Source organism: Cervus canadensis, chromosome 10, assembly GCF_019320065.1.
Source record: "Cervus canadensis isolate Bull #8, Minnesota chromosome 10, ASM1932006v1, whole genome shotgun sequence".
NCBI classification, from domain to species: Eukaryota; Metazoa; Chordata; class Mammalia; order Artiodactyla; family Cervidae; genus Cervus; species Cervus canadensis.
In genome coordinates this window covers 51,704,691-51,731,513 of record NC_057395.1, presented here as the reverse complement: position 1 = coordinate 51,731,513, position 26,823 = coordinate 51,704,691, and the positions used below count along the sequence as shown (strand labels likewise).

The 26,823-nt window shown below is 40.3% G+C and overlaps 1 protein-coding gene and 1 pseudogene across 2 annotated transcripts in view; both read left to right on the top strand.

Moving 5' to 3' along the window:
- Positions 1-6,708, top strand: part of TGM6 (transglutaminase 6) — a 45,482-nt gene extending 38,774 nt beyond the window's left edge. For both annotated transcript variants that reach the window (XM_043480258.1, XM_043480257.1), the window contains 3 exons: positions 4,526-4,680; positions 4,969-5,102; positions 6,265-6,708. In XM_043480258.1, coding sequence (XP_043336193.1) covers positions 4,526-4,680; positions 4,969-5,102; positions 6,265-6,418 — 443 coding nt within the window. In that variant the 3' untranslated portion in view covers positions 6,419-6,708. The remainder of the gene's footprint in view (positions 1-4,525; positions 4,681-4,968; positions 5,103-6,264) is intronic.
- A 19,420-nt stretch (positions 6,709-26,128) lies between these two features.
- Positions 26,129-26,392, top strand: LOC122448907 (annotated as a pseudogene).
- The last annotated feature ends 431 nt before the right edge of the window (positions 26,393-26,823 follow it).

The window sequence follows — 26,823 nt, the reverse complement described above, 5'->3', positions numbered from 1 at the left end:
GTGTAGCCATTTCTGATTGGATTCTTTCACTTAGGAATGTATATTTAAGATTCCTCCATGGCTTTTTATAGCTTGACAGCTCATTTCTTGTTATCGCTGAATTTCCTTGATATGGATATATCACAGTTGACTGATCCATTCACCTACTGAAGAATATCTTGATTGCTTCCAAGTTTTGGCAGTCATGGATCAAGCTGCTATAAACACCCATGTGCAGGTTTTTGTGTGAAGATAAGTTTTCAACTTATATGGGTAAATACTGAGGAGCATGATTGCTAACGGTATGATAAGATTATGTTTAGTTTTCTAAGAAGCTGCCAAAGTTATCTTCCAACGTGGCTGTAACACTTTGCATTCCCACCATTAATGAATGAGAGTTCCTCATTCACAGAGAGCTCCCCATCCTTTCCAGCATTCGGTGTTGTCAATATTTTGGATTCTTGCCATTCTAATAGGTATGTGGTACTATCTCATTGTTTCAATTTGAAATTTCACAGTGATGTATGATGTGAGCATCTTTTCTTGTGCATCTATATATTTTTGGTGAGTTGTCTGTATAGATTTTTTGCTCATCTTTTAATCATGTTGTTCATTTCCTTATTGTTGAATTTTGAGTTCTTTGTATATTTTATATAATAGTGCTTTATCAGATGTGTATTTTGCAGATATTTTCTCCCAGTTCGTGGCTTGTCTTCTCATTTTCTTGACAGTCCTTCCACAGAGCAGGAGTTTTTAATTTTAATCAAGTGCAACTTTCCAATTTTTTCTTTCATGGATCATGCCTTTGGTGTTGTATCTAAAAAATTAGTCATCATCATCATACCCAAAATTATCTAGGCTTTCTCATTTGTTATTGTCTAGACATTTTGGAGAAGGAAATGGCAACCCACTCTAGTATTCTTGGCTGGAAAATCCCATGGACTGAGGATCCTGGTAGGCTACAGTCCCTGGGGTCGCAAAGAGTCGGACACAACTGAGCGACTTCACTTCACTTCAGACATTTTATAGTTTCACAATTTGCATTTAGGCTTAAGGTCAATGTTGATTTCATTTTCATAAAGTGTATAAGGTATGTGTCTAGAATCTTTTTTTTAAATGCGGATGTCTAGCTCTTCCTGCATTTTATTTGCATTGCTCCTTTGTCAAAGATCAGTTTGCTGTATTTGTGTGGATCTACTTCGGAGCTCTATTTTGTTCCACTGATTTATTTGTCTATTCTTTCATTAATACCACACTGTTTTGATTACTGTAGTTTTATACTAAGTCTTAAAGTCAGGTAATGTTGATCCTCTGATGTTCTTCTTTTCCTTCAATATGATGTTGACTATTCTGGGTCTTTTGCCTCCTCACATAAATCAGTTTAGAATCAGTTTGCTGAAATACATTAAATAACTTGCTGGGATTCTGATGGGTTTGCCTTGTCTGTAGATCAAGTGGGGAAGAACTGACATCTTGATAGTATTGAGTCCTCCTATCCATGAACATGGAATATCTCTCCATTAATTCATTTAGTCTTTGATTTCTTTCATCAGTTTTTTTGTTTGTTTGTTTTCCTCATATATGTATATCTTTGACATATTTTGTTAGATTAATGCCTGAGTTTTTCATTTTGGTGCTGCTAATATAAGTGGCATTTTTAACCTCAAATTCCAATAGTTTATTGCTGGTATTTTTAAAAAGTAATTGAATTTTGTATGTTATCTTATACATACAAGATATATCTTATGTCTTGTGTCCTTGCTATAATTAGTAATTAGTATAATTACTTCGAGGAGTTTTTTGTTGCTGATTATTTCAGATTTTCTACATAGATGATCATGTCATCTGTGAACAAAGACAGTTTCATTTCTTTCTTCCAAATAGATATACCTTTTATTTCCTTTTCTTGTCTTTTTGTCTTAGCTGGGACTTCTAGTCCAGTGTTGAAAAGGATTAGTGGTAAGAGAGACATCCATGCCTTGTTCCTTCTTAGTAGGAAAGCTTTGAGTTTCTCACTATTAAGTATGTTGTTAGCTGTAGGTTTTTGTAGGGTTTTTTTTTTTTTTTGGAGTAATAGTTATGTAGATGTTCTTTGTCAAGTTGAAAACTTCCTCAACTATTCCTAGTTTTCTGAGAATTTTAGTAATGAAATGGTGCTAGATTTTGTCAAATTCTTCCTCTGAATCTACTGATATGTTCATGTGACTTTTCTTCTTTAGTCTGTTGATGTGATAGGTTACATTAGTTGACTTTTGAATGTTGAGCCAACCTCATATACCTGTAATAAGTCCCACTTGGTCGAGATATATAATTCATTTTATACATTGTTGGATTCAATTTGCTAACATTTTGCTGATGATTTTTGCATCAATATTCATGAGAAATATTGGTCTGTAATTTCCTTTTCCTGTAATGTCTTTGATCTTTTTTTAGGAAAATAGCTTTTGGTTTTGTTGATTTTCTCTTTTGATTTCTTGTTTTCAATTTTATTGATTTCTGACTTAAATTTTTTCTAAATTTTATTTCTTTTTTTTTTTTTTTTTGGATAACTTTGGATTTAGTTTGCTCTTCTTTTTCTAATTTCTTAAGATGGAGATTTCAGATTTGTTGATTTTAGGTCTTTCTTCTTTTTTAATATCTGTAGTCAGTGCTACAAATTTCTATATAAGCAATGCTTTGCTGCATTCCCCAATTTGTTACATTTTCATTTAGTTAAAAATGTTTTTAAATTTTTTGAGGTATGTTCTTTGACCTAAGTGTCATTTAGAAGTGTGTGGCTTAATCTCCAAATATTTTGGAGTCATCCAGCTATCTTTCTGTTACTGATATCAAGTTTAATTCTATTGGGGTCTGAGAGGATACACTGTATAATTTTTATTCTTTAAAATTTGTTCATGTGTTATTCGTAGCCCACAATGTGATCATTCTTGGGGAACATTCAGTATGAACTTGAGAAGGATGTGTATTCTGCTCTTGTTGGATGAAGTAGTCTATAGTTATCAGTTATATCTAATGGTTGATGGGACTGTTGATGTTTGTTAATGAAAAGAGTCTCAGCTTTTATTAGATTGCCAGTGGAGTTCATGACCCAGAGAACTTAACGAAGCTCTGTTCTGAATATTGTATGGAACAGTCTTTCTCTTCCCTTCTCCCATGGTCTGAACTAATGTCCAAAGCTCTCTTCATGTGAATAATTGGGAGCATCTGGTGATTCTTTACTCTGGAGCTTTAAAATCTGCACTTCTAATAAGTTCCCTAGAGATGCTGATGCTGCTGGCCCCAGGACCACACTTTGAGAACCACTCATCTTTACCATACGAGAAACAAATGATATAACATATATAAAGTATTTCTCACAATTCCTACCACTAAAGAACATTTAATTTATGGTAGTGATCATCAGTATTGTTGATATTATTATAAGATGGGGATAATAATACTTGCTCGTGCAATTGTTGTGAGGATTAAATGAGATAATCCATGAATGCACTTGAAAGTCCCTAGCACAATTTAATCTCTCAGTAAAATTTAACTTTTAAAATTATTATTATTGTTGTAGTATAGGTTCTCCTGGTAGAACCTGCTAGACTTAGAGAACCAGTTAAAATAAGGTAGAACTTTGACTCATGGATCATTCAAGAAGCATGTATTATATGCAAAGCTCTGAGGAACAGAGAGTTTGAAACATATATGGATCTTTCCCACAGGGTGAATACTCAGACGCCCTTGGGGACAGGAAGGAAACAGATATAAAGGAAACGGTGGTGATAAAGTAGTAGGGGATGGTAGAGTTTAGGCAAACTGGAAAGAATGTGCTGTGCCTTAAAGAAAAAATATACAGTCATCAGATATATATATGACTAACAGTCACCTATGGCCTGTGTGACACATGCTCAAAAGAAGAGATTACATAAGCAGGGAGTTTGTGGCTGATGAGAAAGACATAGAATTGGTCAGAACCATAGGTGCTCCAAAGGCAGAGGGCACAGGATCTTTGGGTAAGTGAATCAGTGAAGGCTTTCTGCAGTTGGTGGGCCTGACTAGAACTGGGCCTTAATGGGGAGAGAGAATTTAGAGAAGCTGTAAGGAGTTGGCCTCCTCATTGAGTAGGAAGCTTGAGGGAGGCCTTTGGCCTCCTTCTTCTCTGCACCTGGGACATAGTATGCGCTCATTGAACAGTGAGTGAATTCCTGATGGATGAATCATTGATGGATTGTGATATCTCCATTTGAAATGATTGGGGGAATTTTAAACACATCTCCAGAAGCTCTTAGAGATGACAGTCTGGTGTCACGGTAGCTGACTGGCCTGAATTTGAATCCTACCTTATCCTGGCTCCTTGATGTACTTGCTATGTGACACTGGACAAGGAATTACCCTCTCTGAGCCTTAGGTTTCTTGATCTGTGAACTGATGATAATAATGACTATCTCACATTGGTTGCAAGGTTCATAGAGAGTGTAACTATGAATTGAACCTTCCCTTCCTCTTCTGGGTTCTTTGAAAAAGAACACTGGACTCCCAATTCCTCTGCTTTCCCTTCCAGAGAAAAAGATCCCAATTGCAATATCTTATTCTCAATATAAGGAAGACCTGACAGAGGACAAGAAGATCCTGTTGGCTGCCATGTGCCTCGTGACCAAAGGAGAGAAGCTCCTGGTGGAGAAGGACATTACTCTGGAGGACTTCATTACCATCAAGGTGACTACTGTCTGAATCTGCCACCTGTTCCTGGCAGGCCTCCTGCAGATCTGAAGGAGGGCATCAGAGGCTGGGGATTTGTGCTTTTAGCTCTAGCTTCAGCTCTCAAGGATGGTGACAAGTGGTATGAATGGAGGGGGGTGGATATACTGATAGGTCTCAGTGATGGGGTATGTAGAAGCAAAGGATAGACAAGTTTAACTACCCATTCCCTGACCCAGCCAGGATCATGGGTTTCCTGGGAGAATGCGGAGGAGGGAGTATAACTTATGGATATTGTCCCTCTAGGTGCTTGGCCCAGCCGTGGTGGGGGTGGCAGTTGCAGTGGAAGTGATGGTGCTTAACCCTCTCTCGGAGAGAGTGAAAGACTGTATGCTAATGGTGGAGGGCAGTGGCCTTCTCCAGGGACAGCTCAGCATCGAGTAAGTGTCAGCCTGGGGTGGGAGGGCCGCCTTCCTTATGAAATGAGCCATAAAGACACTGCCAGCAAGGGGAGGAGGGAGAAACCAGCCCACTGCCTAGACACATTAGTTTTTCATTTCTTCATTTATTTATTTAATCATTTAACTTATTCAGTCATGTAACTAATCCACTCATTCACATTCATATTTTCTCTCATTTATCCATTTATTTATTCATTTACTCACTCCTATTCATTTACTCTTTCCTTCACTCACTCATTCACTCTTCTATTCATGTTTTCACTCATTCATTCATTTATCTACTCAACTCAGTTTTGACTGGTTCATTCATCCATATTATTTCTTTAATTTGCTCACTTATTTACCTATTCATTCACTCATTCATTCATTTATGCATTCATTCACTCATTCACACATATTCAAATTATCCATGTACTCACTTATTTGCTTATTCATTCTCAGTCATTCATTCACTCATTCATTCTTTCATTCATTCACTCAGTCACACTCATATGTTCCTGTACCCTGACCCATATGTCAACTGCTGGAAACACCAAGATGAACAGATGGAGTTCTGCCTGGAGAAGGACTCTAGCAACATATGGCCCTTCACATGAAGACAGTGTGATTTGTGCAAAAGGATGGATTCCCCAAAGTCTAGGGGCTCAGAGGCAGCCTTTAAGTGGGAGTGGGGTGGGACCAGGGGAAATACCCAGTGAAACTGATCTTTAAACTGGGCCTTAAATGATGACTTAGGGAGCTTTTCAGGTATCAAGAACGGTGGAGACCTTCCCAGTCAAAGGTCTCCATGGCTGGTATTGTTAGGGAAGGTCTCCTGGAAGAAGAAAAAGTTAATCTGGGCGTTGGATGTAATTGGAATGGGGAAGGCACCCTAGATAGGAGAAACAATCCATCCAAAAGCCTAGAGGAGGGTAAGTGTAAGGTATGTTCAGGGCACAGGGAGGAGACTAGCCTGACTGGTTGAAATAAGTGAGAAGTAGTGGAAGGGATGACTAAGCTGAAAGCATATTGAAAGGCTTGAATGTCAAGCCACAAGGTATGACCTTGATCCTGAGGGCTCTGGAGTGCCACGGACTGGCAGAACAGGCTCAGGAAGGAGACATGACTGATGGTCTGCCTTTCTCCCATCTTCCTTCCCCAGTGTGCCCAGCTTGGAGCCCCAAGAGAAGGCCTCGGTCCAATTCAAGATCACCCCCTTCAAGAGCGGCCCACGGCAGCTGCAGGTAGACTTCGTCAGCCCCCACTTCCCGGACATCAAGGGCTTTGTGATCGTCCACGTGGCCACAGCTAAATGACAGGCATGAAGGGCTGAGAAGGGAGGAGAAGGTCCCTATTCCTCTCCTGTCCACTTCTCTGCCCTTCCCATATAGGAGTCAGGAGGCCTGGATTCCAGTCCTGCTTCAGCTTCTGCCCTGCTCTGTGAACTTGGGCAAGTCCCTCCCTTCCTAAGTCTCATTTTCCTCATCTGTAAAATGAGGTGTTAGACTCAGTAACCCTTAAACTTTGGGTCTCCCACCTCCATCTCATCACGCTTGTTGCTGGGAGACTGAAGAATTGAGTGTCACAGTAACCTTGGCCCACCCAGATGTGCCATCTCCTGCCAGCTCACCATCAGCCTGGCTGATCCCTGTGCTCTCATTGCTTGTCTCTCGACACTTCAGTGCTCTGACCACAGCCAGATCCAGAAACTCCTCCTAGCTCTGAAAGAGAACCCAGAAGTGTTGGCACTGACACCTAAACATCCCTCAACACTTCCATCCTACACAGAGGAGAGAACCTTGCTTATGACCATGGGATGAGCTCAAGGTAGATCTGAAGCTCGTGTACACACCATTTACACCAGCAAAACTGTACCCCAAAGTCATGTTCCTGAAAAGCATTGGGCTTAAAGTGATGTGAGAATTTCCCTCAGTGAAGACACAGGCCCAGCAGCTGGGGGCCAGGGGGAGGGTTACTGTTGCCTGAAAGAAGCTGAAGATAGAGGAGGGATCATCGAGTGTTGGGGGATAGAGCCCCAAATCTAATCTAGCTATAGTCACATATGACCAGCTCAGTACACTAAGTGTTTATTTACTTCTTTGGAACTATAGTGTTGACTTTGAAAAACTCCCCAGCAGCTTCCCCTGCACACAATTGCATACTCTCTTAGTGTCAAAGCAAAATAGGAACTACTAGGATGAGGACTAGAGAGGACACCACCAGGCCCTGAAGATGACTGTATCAGACATGGAAATCGGCTCCAAAATGCTCTAGATAGCCAAGGAATTGTAACTAAGCATATAATTTAAGTAATCTGAGCAACAAAAAAAAACAGGCACCTCTGCAGTGAGACACCTCCTGGGCATGATTTGGGTGAGAACGATTCGTGTAGTGGGTCTTTGCTGAAAGGTGGTCAGACAAACACATAAACAGTGTCTGATGGGTGGTCTTAATGACCAAAGCCTTATGAAGACATCTCTCTGATGATTCCACTCAGCACTGGAGTGGACAGCTTGGAGAATCCAGATGAGTGGGTACATTTTAATGAAACAGGTCCTAAATTCCAGGACTCCTCTCCAAACCATCCAGAGGTTTTAAATGCTGATCCATAGAGTGGCTCAGTGTAAAGAATCCACCTACAACACAAGAGACATGAATTCTATCCCTAAGTCAAGAAGATCCCCTAGAGGAGGAAATGGCAACCCTCTCCAGTATTCTTGCCTGGGAAATAGCCTGGGAGTAGCCTGGTGGGCTACAGTCCATGGGGTTGCAAAAGAGTCAGACACAACTTAGCAACTAAATAACAACCCATATAAGAAAGGTAGGTGGAGGTTCAGAGGAGGCAGCTGTTTCCTTAAGATTGAGCAACAGGAAGGGGCCTTGGGAGCTGGGGGCACTAGACACTTCATTCTGCCAGCAAACACCAACTGTCTGTCTTCCTTAAGTTCAACTGTCACATGTTGAGCTTCCCAGGAAACTGACTCTGAGATGGGGCTTAGGATGCTGGGTGTTGACTGAAGGGTGACCTTGGGATCAACCCTCATGGAAGGGAAGGGGATGGAGGAGGAAGGAGATATCAACCCATGATACAGGCCCAGTGACAGCCTGGTTGTACCCACAGGCAGCTCTGGAGCTAGCATGTCCATGTGTGTTTGAAGAAGGGAAAGTAGCTGAAGGTGATGGGGGTACCTGCCAGCTAGTCATGTCTCTAGTTCAACCCCTTTGCACTCTCAGCTGGGCCAAGGTAGTGCTTCACTGGGACAAAACTGACCAGGTCCTTCCAGCTCCATCTGAAAGCAGAAGACACCCCAGCAGCCAATGAGAGCACCATGGTCAGAGGTTGGATAGGTGGGGACATTGAGAGATGGCCCAAGGGAGAGTGTGGATGGAAATGCTACTTTGGAAGCTGCAAAGAAAAATGTACAGGTAGGGATTACCTGTTAGGTGGTAGGGCAACACCCTGGCAGCGCCCTTCATGGAGAAAGGCCAAACAGGGATTTCAAGACTGCAAAACCTTAGTCAGCTGGCTGTGGGGACCATGGCTCAGGCCTCCATGGTCCTTTGAGTGGTCTCTTAAACACCGCCATAACCTTTAGGGAGGCTCTCAACACTGAGTTAGGGCATGTTCTAGCTTTCTCATGCCAGAGAGTCCTCCAAGCCCTTAGATCAGGGGTTGGCAAGCTTTTACTGTCAAGGACCAGATAGTGAATATCTGGGACTTTTCAGGCCATATGATCTCTGTTTCAACTACTTCACTCTACTGTTCACAGTGTGCAAGCAGCCATAAGCAAGAGGTAGACAAATAAGTGTGGATGTGTTGCAATAAAACTGTATTTATAAAAACAGGTGGCATGCTAAGTTTGGCCCACAGGTTGTGATTTGCTGACTCTGTTGCAGAACAACAGGCTGGCTTAGCTGCTTGCTTCAGGACTGAGTCCTGATGCCAGGTTACATTCAGCCTAAGATCAAGCCCATACCTGGACTGAGGCCAAGCCCTGAGCAGGCCTCGCAAGGAATTCAGATGAGGTTCCAGTTTGTGCTCATGACCTTAGATGGAACCATCACTAGTCATGATTGGTTAGACTGGGTTAGACCCTGATGCTAGAATGAATCCTAGATCTTGGCTTCACATTGAGTCCTGGCTCCTACCACAGCTAAACCATGACTTGATTAACCCTAGATCAAACCCTGACCTAGCCCCAGACAATCCTAGTCCCAGACAGCTCTAATCCTGACCTGTGATAAACTCCTGAACCCAGGCTGAATCCTGGTCCCAAACAGAACTCTGATCCCATATTAAGCCCTGATCCAGCCTCATTCCAAGTCCTGACCTCCATCAGACCCCAGCCAGATTGAGCTCTAAGGCCTTGGCTTTGGATTTCTCATCCAGATCCAAGCTTCTCAAATGGGGACCCACGTACCCCTTCAGTATATTTGATGTCATTTAGCAAACATGACCTGTCTTCTTGAACCAGGGGTGTGAGTTCACCTTCCTTTCCCTTTGAGGTACTTGGGAAGAAATATTTGAGAAGCATGGTGAAGTCCTGGATCCTTCCAGCTCTGTTGTTCTGTGAGAGTGTGCACTCACAGCCCACTTCTCCGGGAATAAATATAAAAGCCTGGCAGCCGACCAGGGCTCTCTCCTCCACCCTGTGCATTCACTTCTCTTACATGTTTGCCAAGAACAGAAGGAGCTCTGCTGAACACCTGCCACCAGGGCAGAAGATCAGCTCCCACTCTTACTACAAAAGACAGTCCTGTCAGCAGGGAGGCTCCACGTGTCATCCAAGATGGTCTCCTCTTATGGGGCCCCCAGATACCTCAATCTCCCTGCAAACACCAACTGCCCATCTCCCTTAAGCTCAGCTGTCCTAGACTGAGCTTCCCAGGAAGCTGACTCTGAGATAGAACTTAGGGTGCATGGTGTTGACTGACGGGTGACCTAGGGACCAACCTCATGGAGGGGGTTGGAAGGAGGAGAAGAGGCCAGAGGAGAAATCAACCCATGATGCAGGCCTAGTGACAGCCTGGGTGCATCCATGGGCAGCTCTAGAGCTAGAATGACCTGTCAGAGTTATCCCAGCTTTAGCTGAGATGGCTGGGCCTTTTTATCTGCCACCATCTGCCACCAATTTGACCCAAAATGAGCATGACTTTGGGCAGCTCTACAGCTAAGGCCAACTCTGAAAGTGGCCGACAGCTGAAGGTTGTCTGCAGACAGCACTTCTAGCATTTGGGCAAAGAAGTCCTCCACTGATGGATGATCTGGATAGCACATCTGCCTGTCCACCACCCTGCAGTCTGCTCAACCCAAGGAGAGTGGTGAGATCCCAAGTTCCCTGCACTAAGGGGATTACCTTCCAACTGGTAAACAGAGGTATTCAATCACATTTTTTAAAGTATAAAAAGTAAAGTGAGAGACACAGGTAAATAAGCAAATTTGTGAGTAAATAAGCTAACTAAATTTAGTGACACATGACAAAAAACAAATAAATAAAACTGAAGGCCATCTGTCCCCAGATGGTGGGGAGATAATGGCATCAGAGAAAGATTCTCTGAGGAAGTGACATATAAGCTGAAATTTTGATGATAAAAATAAAGATAATGATCAAAACCTAAATGAGTGTGTTTCCTGGAGAGTTCCTTACATGCCAGAAACTGTTTCAAGTACACATACTAATTTATTTAATGGTGGTAGAGCCCTGGGCAGTGTCATAACCATGTGATTTCTGCTATGACATGGTTGTGAATGTTCCTATTACCAGTCATTGTGTAACAAACCAACCCATAAAGGCTTAAATTATGACCATAATTATTTTTCTCATGAATCTGCAATTTGGGCAGGGCTTGGTAGAGATAGCCACCTCTGCTCAACCTAGTGAAGCTGGGGCTGTGCAAAACCTAGGTCTGGGATCATTTGAAGGCTTGTTTACTTACCTTTCTGGTGGTCAGTGCTGGCTATTGACTGACCCTAAGCTGGGGCTGTGGGCCAAAATATGTATCTACTACCTCTCCACATAAGCCTGGGCTTCCTCACAACATGGTGGCTGGGTTTCAAGGAGGAGAACCTCATGAAAGAGTCAGATGGAAGCCATATTGCCCTTATGACCTAGGATTGGGGATCAACAGTGTCACTCTGCCACATTCTATTCATCAAAGAAGTTACAAAGTTACTCTTGGTTCAAGGGGAGGAGAAGTAGACCCGATTCATGATAAGAAGTGGAAAGATTCTGGAAGAGCTTATAGGATTGGAAATACTGCTGTAGATATTTTTGGAAATATATAGTCTGCCATACTGTTACCTGCTGCCTGCTTTTTAATTCTGTGGATACTCATGGAATCCCATATTTCCCTATGTCTGGCCTGTTAGCATCCTCTCTATACATAATTTCAACTCCATTGCCTCTTGCCTAAGTCAACAAGAGTCAGTTTTTGTTTTTGTTTTTATTGGTTGCAACCAAGAACCTTGACTCACACAGGCAGTGAGGTAGAGGTGGAAATAAGCATGATGTGTTCAAGGGACAAAGTGGAAGCCAATACATCCAAAGTGTCTTGCAGCTCAATACCTTCCTTTTAACATTGGTCAGTGGCCCTGATCTTCAGTTCCTGTATAGCAACCAACAAGAGGGGATTCAGAGGCCAGTACCTTGAACCTGACCACTTCAATAGCTTCTCGTCTGTGTCATCCTTTCAGTAGGCCTAAAAGGCTGTCCCTCAGAAAGATGCCTGGCATTCTATCTATTGGTCCCGCAGAGTGGGTTATCAGACTCTTTTTTTATCTCCCCCAAATTGTTACATGCCCCTCTGTAGTCAGTCCCTTCCCTCCAATTTATGACTTTTTCTTAAATTGAAGCAAAAAAGGCAGAGGGGTGATTGTGGTGGTGGTGATGCTCATGTTAGTCAGGGTTCTCTGCAGAAACAAAATCAATAGGATATATATATATATAGGATATATATATATCAATAGGATATATATATCAATAGGATATATATATATATCTGATATATATATATAGGATATATAGCTATCCTATTGATTCTGATATATATATATAGGATATATAGATATCCTATTGATTCTGATATATATATATATGTATATATAGGATATATATATATATCAATAGGATATATATATGATCTGTCAGCCTCCATAGTTGTGTGAGCCAATTCCTTAATCAAATGTATTTCTATGTACCATCAATGACTAATCCAAACTAAAATTTAAAATATATTTATAATCACTAAAAAAATTTAGATGTAAAGTTACCAAAACATATGTATTTATATGCTGAAAACTATAAAAATGTTGGTGAAAGAAATCAAAGAAGACCCAAATAAATGGAGAGACATACCATGTTCATAAATTGAAAGCCTCAACATAATTAAAAAGTCAGTTCTACTCAAACTGATATACAGGTTTAATGCAATTCCTATCAAAATTCCAAGAAGAAAAACTGATAAATTAGACTTCATCAAAAATCAAACATTTGCTCTACAAAAAGATTCTGTTAAGAGAATGAAAAGACAGGCTACACACTGGGAGAAAATGTTTGCAAACCATGTATCTGACAGAGAACTAGCATTTAGAATATGTAAAGAACAGCAAAAACCTCTCTAAGAAAACGTGAAATATACATAAACTTTTCCTTGAATAGGATAAAGATGGCAAACAAGCACTGAAAATATATTGTTATTAGACATTAGGAAATTACACATTAAAACCACAAAGAGATAGCACTACATACCAACAAAATGGCTTTAAAAATAGTGACAATGCCAAATGTCGGCAAGGATACTGAGTAACATGATAACTCTTTACATTGCTGGGGTAAATGAAATGTTACAGCTACTTTGTAAAATAGTTTGGCAATAAAAAAAAAAAAAACTTTTTTAAAAAACATGCAACTAACATAACCCAACAATTGTACTCTTGGCACTTATTCCAAGAAACGAAAAATGTGACCACATAAAGACCTGTACATAAATGTTTATAGCAGCTTGATTTGTAGAAGACCCAAATGGAAAGCAACCTAGATGTCTTTCAGCTGGTGAGTAGTTAAACTGTGGTACATCCATACTGTGGAATACTACTTAACAATAAAAAAGAACAGACCTGATACACGCAACACCTGGAAGAATCTCCTAGAACCATGCTGAGTGAAAAAAGTCAATTCTAAAATGTCACCTGCTATCTGATCCCATGTACAATCATCCCTCAATATCTATAGGGATTGGTTCCAGGACCTTCTCAGACACCAGAATCCAAGCATACTCAAGTCCCTTATACAAAACAACACAGTACTGTCAATTGTATTCATCCAGTGATTCTGCATCCATGAATTCAGCCAGTTGCAGAATGTCAGTCCATGGTTGGTTGAATCCATGAAAGTGGAACCCATAGATGCAGAGAGCCAACAGTATGTAACATTCTTGAAGCGACAAAATCGTAGAAATAGAGAACAGATTAGTGGTTGCCAAAGGTTAAGGAGGTAGTTGAAGGAGAAAGAGTGTGGGTATAAAAGGGCATAACAAGGATCCTTGTGATGGGATATTCTCTCTCTTGATGCATTGTTAATATCCTGGTTGTGATACCATACAAGATGTTTTGCCAGATGTTACCACTAGGGGAAACTAGGTAAAGAATATGTGGGATCTCTCCATGTTGCTTCTTACAGATGCATGTAAATCTATACTTACCGCAAAATAAAAAGTTTAATCTGAAAAATAATTGATTGAGGTTTCTTTTGTTGTCTGGCATTTAGTCTATCCTTGAGAATGTTCCATGTGTGCTTGAGAAGAATGTGTGTTCTGTTTTTGCTGGATGTTCTACAGATTTGTTAGGTGAACATAATGATAATAGCTGCTTTGAAGTCTTGTTCTGCTAAGTCTAACATTTGGGCCCCCAAAGAGATTGTGTTATTGACTGCTTTCTTCTCTGTGGGAGTCACACTTTCCTGGGTGTGAGTATGTGTGTATGCGTGTGTTGCATGTCTTATACTTTCTGTTGAAGATTGGACATTTTATGTATCATTGCAACTCAGAATTCTAATCCCACAGGAGGGGTGGTTGTTAATAGTGTTTTTGTGTGTCCTGGATTTGTTTGCTTGGATTAACTCCATGAAATCTATTTCCCTTACATTGTGTGCTGGATGATGTCTCTACTTAGGGTTCTTTTTAATTCTTGCTTTTACTTTTAAGCCTGACTTCCTAGAGGTCACTCTTGGACAACATGTGATTAGTCAGAGGTTGTGCTGAAAGCATCTTAAGCCAGTAAGACACCCATTCTTTGCTGATGGATCTATGAGTGGTTCAGAGAACACGTTTAAAGTTCAAGCAACTTTCAAGTCGGGTCCACATTTTATGCTCTGTGTTTACACTACCTCACCTCCAACACGGAAGGAGTAGCTGGCTGGTGTCCTCTCTGGTCTCTCCTTAGGTGCTCACAGCCGTGAGCATGAGCACAGCCACCAGGAATTAAGCAGAGATCTTACAAAGATCCACTCTGGTTGACTCCTTCCTAGATCTCCCTTGTTAAACTTCTGGCTGGTTTATCTGTCTGTTGCTTGCCCCAACCGTTACAGAGACCTTAGGTTAGCTGTGCTGCTGGCCTTCTCTAATCATTTGCCACTGATGTCACTGTTGATTTTTACAACCACCCTGGCAAGTGGTTCTGTACTCTTCTCCCATAAAGTCTGTCCCTTTCATTAGTCCTCATGGCCTACCATGTCCTTGTAGGACTACAGAGGTGGTGGTGGTGGGTAGTGGGAGAACAGCTAATATGCCATGAATTTCCATTGTTCATGTCAAGGCTTGGTAGATGTTGTTAAATAAATGTTTCTCAATTTTTGTGTCTAACATAACACATCCAAACTGAATCTCTGACTCCTGTCCTTTCCCACTGTTAGTGGAACCTCCTTCTTTCCAGCTTTTCAGGTCAAAAACCTTGGAATTACTCAAAATGTGGCCAAAATCATGGAGTAGGAAGACCCTGAGATTACCTTGTCCTATGAGCACACCAAAATTACAACTATTTACTCTTTATGAGAATGACCTGAAAAATGGCAGGAAAGACTTTCTATAACTAAAGACACAAAGAAGGAACTACAATTAGAAGGGAAGGAAGGGGTGGAGATGCAGTATAGTCAAGACCCACCCACCTGGGTAGGCAACCGCAAACAGAAGGATAACCACAATTGGAGGGGTTTCCCCCAAGGAGCAAGGGGTGTGAGGCCAACATCAAGCTCCCTAGTCTGGAGGTCCTGAAGCAGAAAGATGAGCTCCCAGAAGCCTGGATTGGAGACCAGTGGGGCTTGAGTATGGGAAAGCAAGGGCTGTGGGAACCAGAGACTTCATTCAAAATCTTGCACACAAATCCCACACTCTGAGGCCCAACTCAGAAAGAGTAATATGAGGGTCCTGGGTCAGACCCATTTGCTGATCTTGGAAAGCCTCCTGGAGAGGCAGGAGGCAACTGGGACTCCCCTTGGGGAAAGGGATGCTCATGATGACCATTTTTGAGAGTTTGTTCTACTACAAGGACAGTACTGTTGGCTGGTACCATTTTGGAGTCCTCCCTATAGGGTCCATCCCTCTAAATGATGAAAGGAAGAAACCTATAAGCATGAATACTCTATCCAGAAAGACTATCATTCAGACTTTATAGTTTTACAAACAAGCAAAGCTAAAAGAGTTCAGCAACACTACACCAGCTTCACAAGAAATATTGAAGGGACTTCTCCAAGTAGAAAAGAAAATACCACAATCAGAAAAAAGGAAAATTACAAAAGGAAAATCTCATTCATAAAGGCAAACATACAGTAAAGGTCAACCAATTATAAATTTAGTAGAAAAGTTACAAGACAAAATCAGTGAAACCACCTATATCCACAATAGGTAGTTAGTTAAGGGATACACACAAAAAATGATGTAAAATATGATGCCAAAAACACTAACTATGGGGAGAGTAAAAATGCAAGATTGTAAGAATGCATTCAAACTGGAAAGAACATAAACTTAAAATAATCACATATACATATGTGTATGTGTATATATACTTATATATACAGTTGTATATGAACAAAAAACCTATAATGGATACACACCAAAAACACAGAAAAGTTTCCAAAATAACACAGAAGATAATCATCAAATCACAAATGAAGAAAATAAAAGAGGAAGAAAGGAACAAAAACAACCAAAAAATACTAAACAACATAGCAATAAGAACATTTGTTGTTCAGTCGCTCAGTAGTGTCCGACTCTGTGACCACATGGACTGTAGCATGTCAGGTTTTCCTGCCCTGCACCATCTCCCAGAGCTTGCTCAAACTCATGTCCATTGAGTCAGTGATGCCATCCAACCATCTCATCCTCTGTCATTCCCTTCTCCTCCGGCCTTCAATCTTTCCCACCATCAGGGTTTTTTCTAACAAGTCAGCTCTTCGCATCAGGTGGCCAAAGCATTGAAGCCTCAGCTTCAGCATCAGTCCTTCCAATGAATATTCAAGGTTGATTTCCTTTAGGATTGACAGGTTTGATCTCCATGCTATCCAAGGGACTCTCAGGAGTCTTCTCCAACATCACAATTCAAAAGCATCAATTCTTTGCCGTTCAGCCTTCTTTATGGTTCAACTCTCACATCCATACATGACTACTGGAAAAACCACAGCTTTGACTATACAGACCTTTGTTGGCAAAGTAATGTCTCTGCTTTTTAATACATTGTTTAGGTTGGTCATAACTTTTCTTCCAAGGAGCAAGCGTCTTTTAATTTCAAGGCTGCAGTCTCCATCTACAGTGATTTTGGAGCCCAAGAAAATAAAGTCTGTCACTGTTTCCATTGTTTTTTGAATGCTGAATTTTAAACCAGTTTTTTCACCTCTTTCACTTTCATCAAGAGGCTCTTTAGTGTCTCTTCACTTTCTGCCATAAGGGTGGTATCATCTGCATATCTGAGACTATTGATATAAGAACATACCTATCAATAATTACACTGTAAATGGCTATTGTAAACAGTGCTACAATGAACAATGGGGTGCATATATCCTTTCAGACCACATTTCTCTGGATATATGCCCAAGAGTGGGATTGCAGGATCATATGATAACTCTATTTTTAGTTTTTAAGGAACCTCCATACTGTTCTCCATAGGGGCTGTACCAATTTACATTCCCACCGACAGTGTAGGAGGGCTCCCTTCTCTCCACATCTCCAGCATTTATTATTTTTTGATGGTATCCACTCTGACTGTGAGGTGGTATCTCACTGTAGTTTTGATTTGCATCATTTTCATGTGCCTGTTGGCCGTCTGTATGTCTCCCTTGGAGAAATGTCTGTTTAGGTCTTCTGCCCATTTTTTGTTGGGTTTTTTCTTATGATATTAAACCACATGAATTGTTTGTAAATTTTGGAGACTAATCCCTTGTCAGTTGCATCATTTTGCAAATATTTTTGAAATGCAAATATTTTTTCCCATTCTGTGCATTGTCTTTTCATATTGTTTATGGTTGACTTTGCTGTGCAAAAGCCTTTAAGTAGGTCCTACTTGTTTATTTTTGTTTTTATTATCATTATTCAGGGAAATGGATTGAAAAAGATATCGCTACAATTTTTGTCAGAGAGAAGCAACCTAAATGTCCACCAACAGAAGAATGGATGAAGATGTGGTACATAAATACAATGTAATATTACTCAGCCACGAAAAGGAATGAATTTGAGTCAATTCCACTAAGGTGGATGAAACTAGAGCCTGTTATACAGAGTGAAGAAAGTCAGAAAGAGAAAAACAAATATTGTATATAACGCATATATATAGAATCTAGAAAAATGGTACTGATGAACCTATTTGCAGGGCAGGAATAGAGACATAGAAATAGAGAACAGACTTGTGGACACAGCAGGGGAAGGAGAGAGTGGGACAAATTGAGAGAGTAGCATTGAAACATATACATCACCATAGGTAAAACAGATGGTTGATGGGCAGTTGCTATATAACACAAGGAGCTCAACCTCGTACTCTGTGACAACCTAGAGGGGTGGGGTGGGGTCAGGGTTGCAGGGAGGTTTAAGAGGAGGGTACATATGTATACTTATGGCTGACTCATGCCGTAGGGCAGAAACAAACAGCATTGTAAAGCAATTATCCTCCAATTAAAAATACATTTTTTTTTAAAAGTCACTTTCCCTGCAGAAATCCTCTAGAGCACAGCAGAACCAGGACAGAAAGCCCTCTCTTCCTGCAATGTCTCTTCAAGTATCCTCCACTGACAAACCTTAACAACTGAAATCAATTGGTAAGTAGCCTGTGACCTTCTTGATAGTCTCAGAAAAACTCACTCCCACCTTAGTGCCTTTGCAGTTGTTGTGCCCTCCATCTGGAATCCTTCTTCTCAATCCCCAATCTTTTCTGCATGACTTGCTCCCTTATATCCAACAGGTTTCTGCTCAAATAGCTCTTTATCAGTAGGGCCTTTTCTGACCAACTTCATTAAATAGCATCATGCTCACATCACTCTGCAACTCAGACCTCATCCTTTTCTCCAAAGCAATTATTTACTTGGGTATTTATTATTTATTATCTTTCTCCACCTTCAAGGATGTTAGCTCATCAAGTACAAAGAATTCTATTAATATTTTGTTCCTTTCAGATTTTTCCCTATGAGGATTTTTTTTTTTTTTAGGGGCTTAACATAGACACAGAAACGCATTTGTATGTGAAACTTCCTGAATTTTCATAAACTGAACCCCCCTAGGTAACCAGCACTCAGATCAAAAAAATAGAACACTACCAAGCACCCTGAAAACTCCCTTTGTGCCCCCTTTAAGGGTAAACATCCTAGACTGAAGAAGCAAAGATTAGTTTTTGTCCTTCATATGAGTGGAATTACACAATATGTATTTTGTGATTGGTCTTTGGTTTCTGTCACTTGACATTTTTATAGAAGATTCATCCATATTTCATTGTTTTACTGTGTATCTTTCATACTCCTTGATGTGCAACATTCCAGTGTGTGAATATACTACAAGTTGGTTTATGTACTGTCAATGAATCTTTGGGTACTTCCCAGTTTTGGCTGTTATGAATAGTCACTGTGTGCTTTCCTATACATGTCTTCTTGTGAGCATATGTCAGAATTTCTGTTGAGTGTTTATCTAGGAGCAGATATACACATATTCAGATTTACCAACCAGCCTCCCCAGCCAATACCACAGGGATATTCTCTTTCATTCATGTCAAATAGCATTCCCTGACATGACATATATGAAGCACTCAGCATTGGGCTGAGTTCAATATGAGGATTCTGGAAACAGGCATTTTCTTCCTTAGACTTCATGCAAAGCACTGTACTTGGTTCAGTGGGATGAAACAAAGACTCAAGGTAAGTATGGTTCAAAGTAAGCCATATGATATGTAAGAAAATTTGTCAATATTGTCACTATAGATCTCACTCTACAATGAGATCTACAGCGACAACAGATCAGTAGAAAAAAAAAATTCTAAGGTTACATTCAAAATGAAAAAACAAGGGAAAAAAACTTCTTATGAAGCTAGAATTGAAAGACTCAAAAATAATAATAATGGCAAATCTTTATTGACCATTTCCTCTATGGCAAGCTTATTGTGTATATTACCTCATCTAATCTTCAGTGATATAAGGCATGCTACAGTCTATGGAGTCAATGTCAGATACTACTTAATGACTAAACAACAAGAGATAAGGTTCTATCATACCAAGGCCCACTTCTTTTTTGCTGTTTGACTGCTGACAGCTTCAAAGCTCATAAGAAAACTATGGGCACCCTCCCTTGGCACCTGCGGGATGTCCAAGCCATACATGCCCTGGCCCTTTTATGGGACCTCACCACATCATCCCCTACCCCAACAACCACAGTGAAATGGGAGAGTTGCCCCACCCTGCTCTCTCAAAACATTTTCAGACCTGTTTGGGACCCTGCCCTGCCTCCCCAGAAAGCCTCATTACATCTATAATAAATCGTTTCAAACACTTGTGGTGCACAGATAGATCAGTCTCAGATATACAAATCAAAGCTGGTGAAGGGCACAATGCTGCCCACCATGAGACAACAAGAAGACACACTCCCACTTAATAGATGAGGAAAATGAGCTTAGAAAAGTTACTCATCATTAATTCATTCAACAGCATGTGTTCAGTGCACAAAGTAGGAAACAACATGGACTAACTTCCAGCCCTTGGTAGAGTGAAGGAAGTAGTTTACTGAAAAATAAATGTAAATTACTTTTAAATATATGAAAATATGACTAGTGTCCCTTTAGCTAAATACATACTAATTAAAACAAGGAAGCTATTTTGAACTTAAACTGAATAAGATGTTTAACACTGTAACTATACACTCACCATTGTGAGTGGTGTAGGGTAATACCACTGGAGGGCTACCTGGTAGGTCTATCAACTTTTTAAATGTAGCCCCACTCTCCCTCCCTCGGTAACCCTACTTTCAGGAGTTTATACATACAGACATAGCTAAAAAGGGGCAGGGCTTGACACTTCCTTCTTTCCTTAAGTGTATTTTATTTCTGTATAGGTCTTTGTAGAAAATTAGAAAATACAGAGTATTAGGGAGGGAAAAAAAAAAACCACAACCCCAGCATCCATGAATAAGATTGAGCTCACATTATCTGCTGCTTCCTTCCTCCTGGCAGAGCAATGCTGCCTCCTGGTGGATTTGCTTTATTAAGTACATTCATTATTTTACAATTTTGAATTTTTAAAATGCACTTAATTTTTTAAACTAGGTAATGAACTCACATTGTTAAATATTTTAAGTTCTAAATGGTATAGAGTAGAAACTCTCCTATCCATTTCTGTTTCCCTTGAAGCAACTGAACTGGCATATATGAAGTGAAAAGTGAAGTCGCTCAGTCGTGTCCGACTCTTTGCAAACCCATGGACTGTAGCCTACCAGGCTCCTCCGTCCATGGGATTTTCCAGGCAAGAGTACAGGAGTGGGTAGCCATTTCCTTCTCTAGAGGATCTTCCCAACCCAGGGATCGAACCCGAGTCTCCCGCATTGTCAGCAGACGCTTTACTGTCTGAGCTACCACGGAAGTCCGGTATATACAGATATAGATAGGGGCTCCTCTGGTGGTTCAGATGGTAAAGAATTTGCCTGCAATAGAGGAGACCTGGGTTCGATCCCTGGCTCAAGAAGATCCCCTGGAGAAGGGAATGGCAACCCGCTCCAGTATTCATGCCTGGAGAATTCCATGGACAGAGGAGCCTGGCAGGCTACAGTCCATGGGGTCACAAAGAGTTAGACACAACTGAGGAACTAACACTTTCATACAGATACACCTAAAGATCTAGTATATATATTATACATATATAGCATATGCATGTATATATAAAGGAATACTATTCAGACATAGCAAAGAAGGAATTTTTGCCATTTGCAACAAAATGAATGGATTTGGAGGTCACTATGCTAAGTGAAATAAATCAGATAAAGACAAATACTGTATGATATCATTTGTGTGTGGAATCTTAAAAAATCCAACAAACTAGTGCATGTAACAAAAAGAAACAGACTCACTCTCTCACAGAAAGCAAACTCATGGTTACCAACACAGAGAGGAAAAGGGGGGGCAATAAAGGGGTAACAAATTAAGAGGTACATAAGACTGTCAGTTTTCATTCCAATCCCAAAGAAGGGCAATACCAAAGAATGTTCAAACTACTGTACAATTGCACACATTTCACATACTAGCAAAGTAATGTGCAAAATTCTTCAACCTAGTCTTCAACAGTATATGAACAGAGAACTTCCAAATGTACAAGCTGGATTTACAAAAGGCAGAGGAACCAGAAACCAAATTGCCAACATTCACTGGATCATAGAAAAAGTGAGACAATTCCAGAGAAACATCTACTTCTGCTTAATTGACTACACTAAAGCCTTTGACTGTGTGGATTACAACAAACTGTGGAAAATTCTTAAAGAGATGGGAATAGCAGAGCACCTTACCTGTCTCCTGAGAAACCTGTATGGAGGACAAGAAGCAAGTTAGAATCAGACATGGGACAATGGACTGGCTAATATTGGGCAAGGAATACATCAAGGCTGTATTGTCACCCTGCTTACTTAACTTCTATGCAGAGTATATCATGTGAAATGACAGGCTGGATGAATCATAAGCTGGACCCAAGATTCCTGGGAGAAATATCAACAACCTCAGATATGCAGATGGCACCACCCTAATGGCAGAAAGTAAAGAGGAACTAAAGAGCCTCCTGACAAGAATGAAAGAGTAGAGTGAAAAAGCTGGCTTTGAAATTCACCATGCAAAAAACAAAGATCATGGCATCCAGTCTCATCACTTCATAGCAAATAGATGGGGAGAAAATGGAAACAGTGGCAGATTTTCTTGGGCTCCAAAATCACTTCGGATGGTGACTGCAGTCATAAAATTAAAATATGCTTGCTATTTGGAAGAAAAGCTATGACAAGCCTAGACAGCGTATTAAAAAGCAGACATCATTTTGCCAACAAAGGTACATATAGTCAAAGCTATGGCTTCTCCAATAGTCATGTATGGATGAGAGAGTTGAACCATAAAGGCTGAGCACCAAAGAATTGATGCTTTTGAACTGTGATGCTGGAGAAGACTCTTGAGAGTCCCTTGGATAGCAAGATCAAACCAGTTAATCTTAAAGGAAATCAACCCTGAATATTCATTGGAAGGACTGATGCTGAAGCTGAAGCTCCAATATTTTGGCCACCTGATGTGAAGAGCTGACTCATTAGAAAAGACCCTGATGCTGGGAAAGACTGAAGGCAGAAGGGGACAACAAAGGACGAGATGGTTAAATGGCATCGCTGACTCAATGAACATGAGTTTGAGCAAGCTCCAGGAGATGAAGCTGGCGTGCTGCAGTCCATGGGGTTACAGAGTTGGACATGACTGATCGACTGAACAACAAATCACCTCTAATCTGTGTCCTGCCTCAGTAGAGGGTGCCCATACTCTTTCTCTAGCTGTGTATTTCTGGCTTGCTTCAGTTTTGGTTTTCTTTGCAGTATTTTTTTAACGCCATATAGTATATGTAAATTTTTAAGAAAAATTTTACAGTACTGTTGGTTTCTGCCATACAATGCAAATCAGCCATAATTATACACACAACCCTCCCCTCCTCCCCCCCCATCCCATCCCTTCAGGTCATCACAGAGCACCAGATTGGGCTCCCTGTTCTACACAGCAACTTCTCACTGGCTATCCATCTTACACCTGATAGTATATATATATATATACTGATGCTACTTTATCAATTTGTCCCCCTTTTCCTCCCCCACTGCATCCACAAGTCCATTCTCTACATCTGCATCTCCATCCCTTCCTTGCAAATAGCTTCATCAATATCCTTTTTCTAGATTCCATATATGTGTTAATACATTATTTTTCTGACTTACTTCACTCTGTATACATGCTCTAGATTCATCCACCTGTATTAAATAAAGTTTCTCTGTTGTGCTCTCCCACATCTCATGCTGTCTCAAATAATAAACTTTGCACCTGTTTTCAGTTTCTGCCTCCTTGAAACATTCTTTCAAAAGGGTAAGAGGGGAACTTTCCTTCTAACCTCTAGCCCCTGGTGGTCTAGTATCTAGGATTCCTGGTTTTCATCCAGGCTGCGTGCCTGTGTGCCAAGTCATTTCAGTCATGTCCAATTCTTTGCAACCCTATGGACTGTAGCCCACCAGGCTCCTCTGTCCGTGGGATTCTCCAAGCAACAATACTGGAGTGGGTTGCCATGCCCTCCTCCAGGGGATTGAACCCGCATCTCTTTATGTCTCCTGCATTGGCAGATGGGTTCTTTACCACTAGTGCCACCTGGGAAGCCCCTTCATCCAAGCTACCCATGTTCAATTCCTGAGCAGGAAAGTAAGATCCCTCTTAAGGGCTGCTCACTGCTGTCTCTCTGGGATCAATTTCTTTTACTTAGCAGAATATACTCAAGGTTCATCCAAGTAGTAGCAGTATCAATATTTCATTCCTTTTATGGCTGAATAATATTCCATTGAATGTACAGCCCACAATTTACCTATCAATTAATCCACTGATGGACAGCTGGGCTGTTCCCACCTTTTGCCTGTTATGAATTCTACTACAAACATTCGTATACAAGCTTCTGTGTAGACATATATTTTCATTTCTCTTGGATACATACTTAAGAGTAGAATTGTATGATAATTGTTTATCTTTTTGAGGAACCACCAAATCATTTTACATAGTCGCTGCAACATTTTACATTCTTACCAGTAATGCAGTATTTCTCCAGATCCTTACCAGATTTTTTTCCCCATTAAAGTCATCCTAGTGGGTTAAAGTGATATCTCATTGTGTGTTTGATTTTGAATTTAATGACCAATGATGAAGTTTTTCATGTGTTGTCCATTTGTATGTCTTCTTTGAAGAAATGTGTATTCCTTTGTTGACTTTTTAATTGGGCTGTTTATCTATAGTTGAGTTTTGAAAGTTCTTTATATACAATTAGTAGTCTGGATTTTAAACACAAATCAGATATATGCTTTGCAAATATTTTCTTCCATTCTGTAAGTTACATTTTCACATTCTTGATAATGTCCTTTGATGCAATTTCTAAATCTGATGAAATCCATTTTTTTTTTTTCCCTTGAGCTTTTAGTGTCAAATATAAGAATGCAGCCCAAGGTCATCAAGACTTGTTTTCTTCTAGCAATTTTGTTTTAGTTCTTATAGACTGCTGATCCATTTTGAGTTAATGAGTGATATATGAAGTAAGGCAGGTGACCAACTTCATTCTTTTCTAAGTGGTTTTCTGATTGTCTTAGCACCACTTGTCAAACAGACTATCCTTTTCCCAGTGAAAGGTGTTGACACTTTCGTGGTCAAATATGCAATGGCTTATTTCTGGGTTCTCAATTCTATTCCATTGGTCTGTATCTATCCTTATGCCAGTACCATAGTTTTGATGACTCAAGCTTTGTAGTTAAGTTTGGAAATTAAGAAGTGAGTTATCAAGATTGTTCTTGCTATTCAGTGTCCCTTGCAGCTTCACAGAATTTGAGGATGAGCTTCATTTCTGCAAAAAGATATCTTGGAATTTTGTTACAGATGGCATCTAATCTATATTTCTTTGGGAAACACAGCCATTTTAATACTGTCTTACAATTCATGAATATGGTAGGTATTTCCATTTTTTCAGGATGTTCTTAATTTTCAGCATACATATCTTTCACAACCTTGGTTAAATTGATTCCTAATTATATTACTCTCCTGGATGCTGTTATAAATGGACTTTACCTTTTTTCAGACTGTAGATAGTATATAGAAATACAATTTATGTGCAATCTCATAACCTGCAATTTTGCTGAATTAAATTATCACATCTAGGAGCTTTCTTATGGATTCTTTGTGATTTTCCACATACAGAATCTATACAATCTTCCTTTCCAATTTGGCTTTTTCTTCCTTATTACTCTGGCTAGAGTTTCCAGTATAATTTTAAATAGCAGTGGTTGAAGTGGGGATACTTATTTCTGATCTTAAGGGTAAAGTTTTCAACCTTTCATTATGTTAGCTGTGGGTGTTTTTTTTTTTTTTCCCATTAGAAAAAAACAACAAAAAACCTCTATCATGTTTGTAAATTTCCCTCCTATTCCTAATGTCATGTGTTAGAATTTTATCCAATGTCTTCTACATATGACCCCAGGAGAAAGTTATATCAAAACTGTTCCTCTTCCAATAGGATTCCATTTTTATTACTTGCTTCATACTTTTTTTATTTTGGCTGTGATGGGTTTTCTTGGCAGTGCACAGGCTTCTCTTGTGGCATGCAGGCTCTAGAGCATGCAGGCTCAATAGTTGAGGCACATGGGCTTAGTTGCTCCAAGGCCTATGGGATTTTAGTTCTCCAACCAGGAATTGTCCCCTGAGTTGGAAGGCAGATTCTTAGCCACTGGATCAGGGAAGTCTCAGTATTTGCTTCGTAGTTTACTGTAGAAAAATGATAAAGCACTGCTCAACCACCACAGACACTGACATTGTTAACAGTGTAGGGGAAGCTTGCACCAACTTGAAAGCTGAATACAACCAGTGGTTCAATCGCTGGTTTGCCAGTAAGTTCCTCGACGGGGACGGCTCCAGGGACCCATGCACTGGCCTCTTCAAGTGCTACCAGCAGTATGTTTAGAAAGCAATGAAGGAGATTCCTATTGAAAGACTGGAGTTCTTGGGCTATGGCAAAGAAAAACCTGAAAGTGCGTCTTGATCTTGACAGTAACTTTGGAAACGGACTCCTCAAATCAGGAAATTGAGGACTCTCAGTCATATCAAAGACATGAAGATAGCCATCAATTTGACAAATTTAGGAAGGAGAAGTTTCCTTTCACTTCTTGCTTTTTTTCTTACTTGTAAAAGATGATGAACCATCACTCTTTGCTTCTCGCTAGCTCTGGCAACTCAGTAGGAATTTCGTGTGCTAAATAATGGAATTATTTGGGATTATGGTTGCAATACTTGGTCTGGGATCAGTTTTAGATATATCTTGTACGTAAATACCATTAAGTTTGTCAGGATGACCAAGGATTCCTGACCTTTTGAGTTATGCTTCAAAGGACATTACGTTACATACACCGAACTAGGGTTATTGTCCGTAGAAGCAACTGGTTAGGATCTCTCTTTTCTCTCAGGGAGTGAATG